Below are 13494 nucleotides of genomic sequence, written 5' to 3' on the forward strand. Positions count from 1 at the left end.
GACAAAAAAAGAGATCTGTGCTGACTTAACTCCAGAGCTTTACACAGGGTTTGGGTAAGACGGGCAAATGTTTGATTCCTCCTGACAGGCTTTGAGATTTGAAAGGTCCTACTCTGAGGAGGCTTGACTTTTCTTCTTCCAGGTCCCCAGGTACTGTGAAGGGTTGGCAATCTTGACCTATGACCCTTGCATCTTACCTGCCGCTTACCTGAGTCCTTCTATGCTGATGGTTCATGTGTTCAGCTCTGAAATTAAGAGAACACTCCTAGCTTTGTTAGGGCAAGCTTTGAGTAGTGTGTTTCCCCCCCCCCCCACACGCATCTTTTACATTTGCAACAAAATCTACCAGGTGCAAAACACTATCACCCCCATTCATCCCTCCACAGGTTAGCCTCAAAGGTGTGTGAGTGTGGTTTTTTTAGCTACATTTTACAGATGAAGGCTTCAAGGGGGGAGACTAGGTTTTGTACCACACATAGCACCTTGAGTGACAAAACATGCCATAAGTATGTAATAATTGAGTCAACAGAGCCCACAGAGTTGAGACCATTGATTGATCTGGTCTGTAATGAATTCCTATAATCATGATTGATCACTGGGAAATGTAGAATAAATGTGAGATCTCAGTGCCTAAGCCCCTAGAAGATTCTGACATCCTGTAATATCGGGATAGATGGTCAATTTACCATCTTTTAAGTTCATGTTCTTGGGATATTTTTCTTTCAGATTAATGAAAGATAGGAATTCTCATCAATTGAAATTTTTGAAAGGTTAGTGGAGAATCAGTGGATCACATTAGTGTGTGTGTTTGTGTGTTGGTGTTTGTCTTTGTGTGTCTTTGTTGTCTGTGTCTTTGTGTGTCTGTGTATATGTTTTTGTATGGGTCTTTGTGTGTGTGTGTGTGTGTGTGTGTGTTAAACAGGTCTATCTGTACATTCTTACAGAAGACTAAGAAAGGTGTATGCCTGCCTGGGGTTAGAAAGGTATTAATTCAGTTCGCCATTCCAACCGAAACAAGGCTATAGATGACAGAATTTTAAACAGACTCTGGATGGAGGTTTTGGTGAAACAGGCTAGAGACCATGTGTCTTGGGTGCTCAGAAAATAGCCCAGTGTGAGATATGGACACAAATTCGCCACTATCACCAGCCATGGAAAAGGAACCCATTCCCCCAACCCCCGTTCTCCAATATCAAGAAAATGACAACAAATTTTTGAATTTTTTTTATTCGTGTTGCCCAGGAGGGCACCCAGTATTTTCACAGTGCAACTGCTCAGATGTATTGGTAAATGTGACCGCAATTGTGCAGTTCACCAGCCTGATGGTGAGGGTGGCTCCAGCTGGGGTGGAATTGCTGCTGGGGAGAGGATGAATGGAGGGGAGTCAAAGGAAACTCAGTTTACAGGTTAGCGAGAAGCCAGTCTAGCAGTTGCTTTCTGGCCATGTTGCCCACGGCTTCATCCAGTTGTCGCTCTTTGGCAAACTTCATGACCTCCTGAAGAAGATCTCCTACACTGTACCCTTTCTCTGCTGCCTTAGCTGAAACTTCAGGGAGCTGTGGAGAGAGCAGAGTTATATCTTAAGTAGTCTGATACTTTTTAGGAGGGGGTCCCAGTGGGCAAAGTAAACTAACATCTCCTTGTGTCTGTCCCCCAAGGTTAAAGTCCTGTCAGAGATCCAAAACTGTTGACATGCCTAGACTTTTCCCCCTAAGACCTAGGAGATGGGTGTAAGGAGAGTTGCATGGTTTTATTTCAACTCCTATACTGAACATGATTTCACTATGTGATTTCTCTGAAATCTAATGCGGGAACTGCATGTGTGTGGGTGTGTGCGTGCGTGAGTGCAGAGACAGAGAATGCAGATATATATATATATATATATATATATATATATGCTAGTCTGCTCACAGCTACCCATCTATCTTCAATTTCTTGGGCCTTAATGCGTTTCTTACCTTCTCTAGTTGTCCATCATCGTCTCCCATGAAGTAGAGCATAGGCACGTTAAACTGAGAGGCTGCAATCCATTGCAGGACAGCCTGCAGCTGCTTCTGCAAGTTACTTGTAGAGCACTGATTGTTGACGATAACTTCAGGGCCCGGAGCTTCAGGATAACTCTGTGACATCACAGCTTCACGGCCACATCTGGAGCCACCGCTCGCCAAGGCTGCTTGTTCTTCCAGCTCAGCCAGGGCTGCTCCGTTGTTGCTGTACTTAGCCATGATCAGGCACAGTTTCATCACGGATTCTACCAGTTGGTCTATAAACTGGCGGTTCATTTGCTTCATTCCACTGATGAAGTCCAGTTCTGTACTGTCTTGGCATTGATCTTCAGGTCTCTTGGCCATGGGAGCTGCTTTGCTTGATCTAGGATCAGAACAACGCTTATTCTCTCCTTCAGATAGTTCATCACAGCTGAAAGGGCTCTCACTCAGAAGTTTCTGAATCAGGGACAGAACCATGTTTGACATATCCATCTTCTGGGACTCCAGTTGATTTTCCTTCACACATGTAGATGGTCCAGGAGCTCCACGGGTTTCAAAATGCTTCATTGAAAGTGATTTAGCACTTTGGCCACCTCCACACTTTTCGTATTGTGCACTTTGGGACATGTACCCCATGGAGGAACCAGGGCACTCCTCTTCACACGGATCTTTGCCCTTGGCTTGTTGGGTCAGATGGTATTGAATGAGCATAAGGGCAGAGACAATTAGATCCTTGGCCAGTGAATCTGTGGAAGGACTGATCTTTTCTCTCTTCTCCTCTTTACTGGGGCATACTTTGTTATTCGTCTTGCCTTGGTTTCCTTGCTTCTGGTTGTTCCACATAGTAAGGCTTTCTTTGAGGATATGCTCGCTGACTCGCTCAGCACTTGTCAGTGATTTGCATGGATCTGCTTTGGTTTTGCATTTATCTTTTCCTTTCATTTCAGCTTTCATAGCTGAGAACTCAAGGCTCTGGTTCTTGCATTTCGGATCATGAGTTCCAGCTTTTAAGGTTGCGTATGCCAGACTTTGAGATTTACTCTCCTTCTTCTCACCAAGAAGAGCACTGACCAGACGCTTTAGCATGGCCTCCATGATGTCGGCTGCATTTTGTTTACCATGATTGAAAAGATTCCTCTTGACAGCAGAGACGAAGTCTGAGTCTGTCATCAGGACTCCTGTTATATTATGCAAGTTCTTCATGCATGAGTCGATCAGATCAGATACAATTTCCTTGGTGTGCTTTAATAGTACCCTCTTCAGGACCACACAAGCCGGAATTGGCTTCCCACAGCTGTGCACTTTCAAGGTTTTCATAACAGAGACCATCATGTCAGATGCCACCTGATTTGCATAAACCATAAGCCCCTTGCTGATGGAGTCTGCAAATTCTTTGCTGTCTTTTGGGCACATCTGCTGCTTTTCACCACACTTGTTCTTGTTAGACAATTCACTATACAAAAAGGTTTTCCGGCCATCCCTGCATTCCTCTCCATTGCCACGCATTTCTGATGAGGTCAGTTCAACAGCTTCATGGGCCATCTCAGAAGCAATTTTGCTGACAGCGCTCCGGGGGCTGGTTTTCCCTTTTTCTCCTGATGTATACATGGAATGATGGAGGCATTTGTTTCCACCTTCCAGTTTGTCCTTGATTTCCTTACGGGCCATTTGGATTACCAGAGATGACAATCGGTTGACATAGAAGGAAAGGTCGTCCATAGAACATTCTCCATCAGGAGTGGCAATTGACCTCTGATTGCTAGGAGATTTGGTTGCAGGATTTGAGGGACTTTGGTTATTGTTGGTGTTTTTGGATGCCGCCATTTCTAGGCGAAGGTTTTGAGGTCCTTTGTTCAAATAATCTAAGTTTACTTGATCAGCGTACACACTGAAGCAGTTCTCAGAGGGTATTTTTGGATAATCACCCTCTAGGTCTCCTACTTTATGTTTACAGCTAGAGGCTGAGGGACTTAATGCATGTTGGAAACCCAAGGCATACTTCTGGAGATCATTGAGGAGCCAGTTGAGGACACTTATGGGATCAGAGGGAGCTTGTTTGAAAAGGCACACAGATCCCTCCGTCTAGAAAAAGAAGAACACCTCGCCATAAGAGTTTGAAGAGTTTGGGTAGGCTACTTCTGCCCTTTTGTTTTCTGGTTGTTAGAAGATATAGCTTGTAAGTAACACAGAGATTTGACTTTTCATTAGCATCTAATGATATCCATTAATAAACATTCAAGCACCATGATAGCAACAAAAAGTTGGCGTATATGGGGTACATATGCTTGTAGATGTAACTATTTGCAAGTGCTGCCAATGTGTTTGCCAATTTCATTTGAGTATGTGTGTATGTCGCAGTGTGTCAACAGTGTGCCAGTGTATGTTAGCATGTCAATATGGCAATTCATGTGTTTGGGTATTTCAGTAGATGTGCAAGTGTGTCAATCTGTATTGTTGGTGTTGGAAGTTGCTATTATATGTATGTATATGTATTTGTATGGCTATGTGGAACCATATACAATAATGTGTTAATATCAGTACTTATTGTGCATGTAAGCCAACACAAGCATGCATTTTGTACATACTAGTGAATGGAAAGATACACTTGTATATGTCAGTATGTCTGAATATGTAAAGAACCCACTGTCAGTATCAGCATGTTAATATTTAAAATATTAATCATATATGGTTTATTCTACCTTTATAAGATCTGTAGGTATTTGTGTATATAAATGTTGTGTATATAAATGTTCAAACACTCTGGGTGTTTGAAGTATCATATGTAAGTAACATAGTACGTATATGACTGCATTTGTGTAAATGTATGTATCAAAGTGTCACATAAGTGTGTTACTTTATGTTAAGTTTGTATGTATGTGTGTATGCATGTCAGTCATGATTGTATATTGTCACATAGATCTTTCCATATGCATTTATAAATGTGTATGTCAATGTCTGAATTTGTTAGGGTCACTGTTCTGGTCAAGGTTTATATGTGTTAATGTGTGTGGTGTGTGCTTATTATGCATTGTGTGTATTACTATAAATGTGGGTGTTTATGTTTACCACATGTGGGCACATCAGTATGTCTGACTACATGTATATGTTATAGACATATATGTGTATATGTTAACTCCATATGTAAAGGTCAATATATTTATCAGTGCATATATGTGTTTATAAATGTGAAATGTAGCATCACCTGGTACTTATGGAGGCCAGAAAAGTGTTTTGGGCCTCCTGGAACTGGAGTTGCAACACCATGTGGGTGCTGGGAATCAACCTTTGCTTCTCTAGAAGAGCTGTCAGTGCTATTAACCTCTGTGGCATCTCTCTAGGTCCAAGTTGTACCTTTCTTAAGACTACATGATGGAACTGGCTGCCCCCAAACTTTATCTCCAAAACTTTGAAGAGTGTTTTTATGACTTGTTTTTCTTCTTTCAGGGCAACTGGCCTCATTCCAAATGTGTCTGAGATCATAAATGATGTTTTGCTTATAACATATGAGCCTAGAGACAGGGAACAGAAATCATTTGACTTCTTTGCATTGAAGCCAAATATCCGTTTCCATTACCAGTCAGCTCAGGATTATAGGAATGTGGGTGTGTTTAGCCTACCAGATATAATTTGAAAAACACCAAAACAAATGGTTTTGGGCTTTGACCATAGCTTCTAATTCGAACCTTTTCAACAGCTTGCGTATGTAATCTCTTAGGTACTCAAATTCTTGGTTGATACATATTTTTTCTGCTCCATATCTTTCTTCCTTATTAAATAGTAGGCAATATGAGGCTCAGGAGCGTAGTACAAGCCAGCAGGGAACATTACAAAGGTCAGTACTAAATGTACACCTTGCTTAGAACAGAATAGCGAAATTCTGTTTGGAGCAGATACCTACAAGTCACACAGTAGTATTTTGAAGCTTTGTGATTAATGCACACCATTTTTAAATACTGCATGTGGAACTTAACCATGGCCCTGAACTTAGTCCTGTGTTTTTTAGAATGTCATGTGTTCCAAGTTGGTGGACCTATTGGACAACCATTTTCTTACTATCTCTGAATCAAAGTCTTCAGATTTAATATTGGCCTTAGAAATTAGGAATGATAGAGCCTCAGAGGCTAGGTCACCTTAGATTGGTCTTGTTTTTCAGTGTCCTTGATCACAATAATCTCTTTTTCTTCCAGATTCTCCAGGTTTAATTCGCCTTCTGAACTGGAACCAGCAGCACCCTGTGGAGTTAAAGGGTGAGAATTTTAATGAAAAGTTGTTTTTTGCGATTTCTCCAAGCTGCCCTATCCCTTGGGCTATAACTTCACAGAATGAAGTCATGTCCCTTATCATCCTTTGTTTCTTCAGGAGAGGTAGGGTTTCAATGCTACAAAATTTGAAGAACGTGATAAGATTATTTCCACAAATTACTAGTCCATCCTCTGATGACACTCAAGACTATCCATGTCAAGAGGCATATTCTGTTATGTACCACCGTTTGGGACAGATTATGTAAATCCATGCTTTTATTCAGCACAATCAGGGATGTAAGTGACCTGGGCCTTCCACCCAATCCCCTCTACCTTTCATCTCTCTGCCTCACCTCTTCCCTTTCCTCATATTTCACAGAAAACCCTTCCTTTTCTCACCCTCATCCACTTTGAACAGAAAATACCCACCTTGGAATCTTTATCTTCCACATTCAAGGTGGACACATCCACAAAGCATATCTACATAAAATAAGAAGGCAAATTTAGATACATTCTAGAGGAAAAGTCATTCATTTCTTTCTTGGAGATGATAAGAACACTTACCTCATGGAATTCTTGTAAATTTCTTGTAAATTAGTGTAAACTTCAAATGTTTTAGGTAAACATTTCCATGTTTAACATGTACATTGTACTAAAATATGAAGCTTGTGATATTATGAATAATATTGTACAAGATGATAATCATGTTTAAATATAAATAATTTAAATATAATAATTTAAATATAAATAAAATAATTTAAATATAAATAAATAATTTTGGTACTCGATAAAGATGAAATAATTTCAAATTATTATTATAATTATAATTATAATAATAATTTGAAATTTGGAAAGCAGTATGAAATAGTTCAAGTAATTTGCCCTCCTGAGTGGACCACGAGCAACTTACTAAACATTATGTAGCTAAACATTTTGGCTTTAGTGTTAGGAACTAGAAGCTGGCTGCTAGGCAACCACCACTCCTACCTCTTCTTAGGCTCCTACACCTCTTAGGTTCTTCACTCCTCTTAGGCAACTCCCCTTTTAGGCTCCTCCCTTTTAGGTTCCTTGGCCGCACCTTCTCCTATTAGGCTCCTTTCCCTTAGACCCCTCCTTTCTTGGGCCATCCCTCCTCTTAGGCTCCTCCCCTTCCAGGCCCTCCTCTCTTTAGCCCCTCCCACTTTTAGATGACTCCCTCCTCTTAGGCCTCTCCCTCCATTCAGGCCCCTCCCTCTTAAGCCCCTCCCACCCCTAGGCTCTCCCACTCTTAGGCCCCTCCCACTCTTAGGCCCTCCCACTTTGGTGACTCCCTCCTCTTAGGCCCCCTCGCTCTTAAGCCCCTCCCACTCTTAGGCCCTCCCACTCTTAGGTGACGCCCTTCTCTTAGGCCCCTCCCTCCAATCAGGCCCCTCTCCTCTTAAGCCCCTCCTACTCTTAGGCCCTTCCACTCTTAGGTGACTCCCTCCTCTTAGGCCCCTCCTTCCAATCAGGCCCCTTCCCTCTTATGCCCCTCCCACTCTTAGGGCCCTCCTAATCTTAAGCCCTCCCACTCTTAGGTGACTCCCTCCTCTTAGGCCCCTCCCTTCAATCAGGCCTCTCCCTTCTTAAGCCCCTCCCACTCTCAGCCCCCTTAGGCCCCTCCCACTCTTAGGTTATTCCCTTCTCTTAGGCCCCTCCCTCCAATCAGGCTCCTCCCCTCTTAAGCCCCTCCCACTCTTAGGGCCCTCCCACTCTTAAGCCCTCCCACTCTTAGGTGACTCCGTCCTCTTAGGCCCCTCCCTTCAATCAGGCCTCTCCCCTCTTAAGCCCCTCCCACTCTTAAGGCCCTCCCACTCTTAGGTGACTCCCTCCTCTTAGGCCCCTCCCTTCAATCAGGCCCCTTCCCTCATAAGCCCCTCCCACTCTTAGGCCTTCCCACTCTTTGGTGACTCCCTCCTCTTAGGCCCCTCCCTCCAATCAGGCCCCTCCCTTCAATCAGGCCACTCTCCTCTTAAGCCCCTCCTACTCTTAGCCCCCCTTAGGCCCCTCCCACTCTTAGGTGATGCCCTTCTCTTAGGCCCCTCCTTCCAATCAGGCCCCTCCCCTCTTAAGCCCCTCCCACTCTTAAGCCCTCCCACTCTTAGGTGATTCCCTCCTCTTAGGCCCCTCCCTTCAATCAGGCCCCTCCCCTCATAAGCCCCTCCCACTCTTAGGCCTTCCCACTCTTTGGTGACTCCTTCCTCTTAGGCCCCTCCCTCTAATCAGGCCCCTCCCTCCAATCAGGCCCCTTCCCTCTTAAGCCCTTCCTACTCTTAGCTCCCCCCTTTGGCCCCTCCCACTCTTAGATGACTCCCTTCTCTTAGGCCCCTCCCCTCCTTCTCTATGGCTCCTCCCACTCTTTGGTTTATCCCTCCTAGGCCCCACCCTCCTGTTAGGCTCCTCCCTCCTGTTAGGCTCCTTCCCCCTCCCTCTCTACAGGTTCCTCTTTCCCTTCACATTCCTCCCCCCCTCACTCCTCACTCTGTCCTTCCTTTGTTTCAACCCTGTGTGATGTAGATGTGTGCTGGCCCCTGACAGGCCTTACTGAGCTTCGATGCTTGGAAAAACCACATATCAGCTTCCATGAGTTTTATCTTGGGCTCCAACATATCTATACCCATATGATAAATTTTTCTACTACTTGGAGTCTTACCACTTTTCGGTCCTGATCTTGTTGTCCTTTTGGGCTGTAAAGATCTACCTTGCACACGCCCCTGCGGCTGTGTAACCAGTCAATATCGTCAGACATCTGCAGAAAGAAGCAAAAGAAATGCGAAGTTCTTATATGTGGTTTATAAAATGAAATCATTTTAAATAAAACTTGTGGGGCCCCAATACCCATCTATGTTTCATTGAAGTTTAGGAAAAATGTAAAAATGGGGAATGATGGTGAAATGTTTAAAGTCGAGGCACAGGACCAATCGCTCTTATTAAAATAGGTGGTCTCCTTTCATTTAGACTTACCTTACTAAGTATCTTGCACATAGTAAAATCATGTTGACTTGAGAAGATAGACTTGAGAAGATACCAGCAGGAAAAGTGGTACACGATTAAGCAAACTTAAGTTTACAGACTAGGGTTTATATTCAGTGATTTATGTCTACCTAACTAAATAGCTATTTCACAAAGTATTCCAAGAAAGCTGCTAGCAGTCTTACATGGAGAATCAAATGTCTTAGAAAAATGACACCAGGTTCTGAAAGAATCAAATTTATTGTTTTACAAAGTTGCTAACTCCCTACAGTTCTACTTTCCTGATCCATCCTGGACCCAAAGGGACAAAAACAACCAAATAAGGTAGTGATAAGATCTTTGCTGTTTAACACCAGTTAACAACTTACTAGACTTGTGTTTTGGTGTCTGCGGCTTGAAGTGGATTTTTCTCCAGAATTTAACAGGATACATTTCTTCTAAGTATTAGGGGGCTGTGGAATTCCTTTTTGCACACACATACAAACATTCTCCTTCATCTTCACTAGATTAGATCTTTCCTTTTCCCTCTACTTCTTCAATCTAATCTCACACTGTTCTTTCCCCCTCTGCCTCCCATTTCTTTTTCTCTTCTCTTCCTATTCCATCCCCTTTTTTCTCTCGCTCCCTCCTTTTGCCTCCCTGTGTTCCTGCCCCTCCTCTTCCTTCCTTCATCCTGTCATCCCCCATGCTTCCTCCCTCCTGTCCTCGTCCATCTCCCCTCCCTCCTCCTACCTCTCATCCTCCATTTCCCTCTCAACTTCATTTTCCATTCTTACTCCATCCCTTGTTTGTCCTTTATTCTCTCCCCATCTCTCTATTCTCTATCTTCCCTTGCTCCTTCTCTTTCTCTTCATCCATATTCCTTCCCCTTCCTCTCTCTTCCTTCCCTTCCCTCCTCCCCTCCCTCCCTTTATTCTCCATCCTCTCTTTCATCCCTTCTTTCCTCCCTCCTTCCCTCCCTCCTCCCTCCCTTTATTCTCCATCCTCCCTCTTCATCCCTCCTCCCCTTCCTCCTCCCTTTATTCTCCATCCTCCTTCTTCATCCCTCCTCCCCTTCCTCCTCCCTTTATTCTCCATCCTCCCTCTTCATCCCTCCTCCCCTTCCTCCTCCCTTTATTCTCCATCCTCCCTCTTCATCCCTCCTCTCCTCCCTCCTCCCTTTATTCTCCATCCTCCCTTTTATCCCTTCTCTCCTCCCTCCTCCCTCCCTTTATTATCCATCCTTCCTCTCTTCATCCCTCCTCTCCTCCCTCCTCCCTCCTGCCCTCCCTCCTCCATCCCTCCTCCCTCTCTACCCTTCCTCCCTCCCCTCACTTCTGTCCTCCCTCTTCCCCTTCCTCCTCCCTCCCTTTATTCTCCATCCTCCCTCTTCATCCCTCCTCCCCTTCCTCCTCCCTTTATTCTCCATCCTCCCTCTCTTCATCCCTCCTCTCCCTTCCCCCCTCCCCTCACTTCTCCCTCTTCCCTCCCTTTTTCTCCATCCTTCCTCTTCATCCCTCCTCCCCTTCCTCCTCCCTTTATTCTCCATCCTCCCTCTCTTCATCTCTCCTCTCCTTCTTCCTCCTCTCCCTCCTCTCCTCCCTCCTCCTTCCCTCCTCCCTCTCTATCTTTCCTCCCTCCCCTCCTCTCCCTCCTCCCTTCCTCCCTCCCTTTATTCTCCATGCTCCCTCTCTTCATCTCTCCTCTCCTTTCTCCTCCTCTCCCTCCTCTCCTACCTCCTCTTTCCCTCCTCCCTCACTTCACCCTTTCTCCTTTCCCTCACTTCTCTTCTCCCTCCTCCCCTCCCTCCTTTTATTGTCCATCCTCCCCTCACTACTCCCTTTCTCCACCCTTCCTCCCTCCCCTCACTCCTCTCCTCTATCCTCCCCCACTCCTCCCTTTATTCTCCATGCTCCCTCTTCATCTCTCCTCCCCTCTCCTCCTCTCCCTCCTCTTCTACCTCCTCCTTCCTTCCTCCCTCTCTCTACCCTTTCTCTTCCCTTCACTTCTCTTCTCCCTCCTCCCCTCCCTCCTCCTTTTATTCTCCATCCTCCCATCACTCCTTCCTCTTTCCAGACTTCCTCTCTCCCCACTCTTCTCCATCCTCCCTCACGCCTCTCCTCTATCCCCCCCACTCCTCCCTCCCTTTATTCTCCATCCTCCCCTTACTCCTCCCTCTCTCCACTCTTCCTCCCTCCCCTCCCTCCTCTCCTCCCTCCTCCCCTCACTCCTCCCTCACTTTATTCTCCATCCTCCCTCCCTCCTCCATCTCTTTACCCCTGCTCCCTTTCCTCCCTCCCCCTCTCTTTACCTTTCCTTCCTCCATACTCCTCTGCTCTCACCTCCCTCCCTGTTTTCCATTTTCCCTCCCTTCCTCTTTCTTCCTCTCTCCCCCTCCTCCCTCCCCTCTTCTCCCTCTCCCTCTCTTTATCCCTCTTTCATTCTTTCTCCTTCATTCTCTCTTTCTTCCTTTCTCCCTCCACCATCCTTCCTCTATTTCTCTCTTCCATTTGCTTTCTTCCTAACCTCCCCTCCCCTATCTGTCCTTTTCTTGCCTCCCTCCTTGTCTCCTCTCACCTATGATTCTCCCCTTCCATCTCTCTTTCTTTCCTCCCTCTTCTCTCCCCCTGTCTTTCCCTCACTTCTTCCTCTTTCCTCTCTTCTCTCCCCATATTTCCTCCCTCCCTCTTCTACTCTGTGTTATCTTGGCATCACTTTTTAGAAATGTCGTCTAGTGACTAACTTCCTACACGATACTTATCTTGACCACTTCCCAAGGTGTTTGGGGGATGTTTCCAATTAAGAATTCTACAAAACTTGGGAAAGCTCATAGAAAAAGCTTTACTAGCCCCTCAGATGAGAGAGCTTCTTTTTTGAACAGCTAGTGAACAACTACTAGCTTCAAAAAAAGTCAAAAGCTACAAGATCCCTTCTGAGAGTTTGATCTTAAAAACCAGTAAAAAGTAAGATGTATAAACTCATTACCTTGATGATGGAGTTGTTTTGTACCTTTGAGTGAATGTGTGCCACCCAGAAGGGAGATGTGCCCCTTTAGATGGAAGGGGGCAGTGCCAAGTTCTTAGGCACTTGCAGCTGGCTGCCACCCCGGTCAGCTGTTAGACCAGACTGATGGGCCAAGCTGTTTCCTGCTGGCTCTGACCCTGGGGTATGACAAGTATCTTTGTTGAGTCACAATACCTGGTGCTGTAGCAACCTGAGCAAAGGCATGGCACACTTGGAAAACTCAGTAACCTTTTCATATCCAAAGTATGCCAAGCTGCCTACTGTAAAACAAATTTTCACTATGTCTCAGTGTTTACGTGTATTTCACAACATTTTTCACAGTTCACAACCTTCTGATATCAAGCATCTTATTCCTTTCCCTCCTAGACTTTGAGAATAATCTAATGACAACCATTAGCAGTTTGGTGAAGGATTGTACTTTTCACATACAGAATCATTCCCGGTCTTTGCAAGCGAAAACATCTGCCCCATTTTTGTTTACTTCTTGAATTTCCCACTACAGTACCAGAGTTATGTGGCAAGAGATACTTAGATTTGTGTTGAAAGAATGAAATTTTGACCAAAGTCATTCTTAGTTATCCAAGACAAAATGGAAATTAAAAACTAGAGGCTGCCTTAGCCACTAATAAGACTCTAGTCATATTATCCAAAAAGAAGTAAGAAAATACCTCTACCTTTGTAGTACCACAGTAGGCAATCATTTGGACCTTTAGATGGTTTCTTTTGGAGAATTTGGATGCTGCGATGACTCTTCCAGTCTGTCTCAAGATATTAGGTCTTTCCTCAACCCTCCATACTCTCCTAAAGCCTACTTGCCAGCTGGTACTAGAACTTAAAATTCATGACATCACTGTTTCTATAGAGAACAATGACAGCACAAAATGGTGGGCCTTAGCCTTAGGATTCTAGGTGATCTACATGGTCAAGCCATGAAAAAGACTTAAGTCCCCCACTTACTGTTTCCCATTTTGGCCAGTGATCATTGTTGGCTACAATATGTTTTAGATAATTATATATATCCACTGAGATACCTCTTGTTTAAACCCTTTTAAAAATATTAACACATACTAAAGGAGGGTCTCTCCTCTGTGTCTAAATCATACTTTATTTTACTTTGTCCTTTCCCTGTGTCTCTTCTTTCACCAATTGAATGTGAATAAACTTAACTAAACCCAGAATCATTTGAGATGTTCTCCTAGATAATACAGTTTCATGTTGTGGTCATATCTTCACTTTTTTCTTGTTGAATGAGTTTTTCTGAAAAGAAGCAA

The 13494-nt window shown here is 44.3% G+C and overlaps 1 protein-coding gene across 2 annotated transcripts; it reads right to left on the reverse strand.

Annotated features, from left to right (window-relative positions):
• Positions 1-1220: 1220 nt before the first annotated feature.
• Akap4 (A-kinase anchoring protein 4) lies at positions 1221-13035 on the reverse strand. 2 transcript variants are annotated; one of them, XM_034485722.2, is made up of 6 exons: positions 12898-13035; positions 8901-8996; positions 6659-6709; positions 6119-6220; positions 1959-4070; positions 1221-1556 (listed from the first exon to the last, which is right to left on the reverse strand). In XM_034485722.2, exons 1-6 carry the CDS (start codon positions 12922-12924, stop codon positions 1401-1403), a joined length of 2544 nt encoding a protein of 847 aa, XP_034341613.1. In that variant the 5' UTR covers positions 12925-13035; the 3' UTR covers positions 1221-1400. The 2 variants fall into 2 exon arrangements, with proteins under 2 accessions (XP_034341613.1, XP_034341614.1); XM_034485723.2 differs by lacking the exon at positions 12898-13035 and adding an exon at positions 12185-12328.
• Between the last annotated feature and the right edge of the window lie 459 nt (positions 13036-13494).

The sequence above is a fragment of the Arvicanthis niloticus genome, chromosome X (assembly GCF_011762505.2).
Source record: "Arvicanthis niloticus isolate mArvNil1 chromosome X, mArvNil1.pat.X, whole genome shotgun sequence".
NCBI lineage: Eukaryota > Metazoa > Chordata > Mammalia > Rodentia > Muridae > Arvicanthis > Arvicanthis niloticus.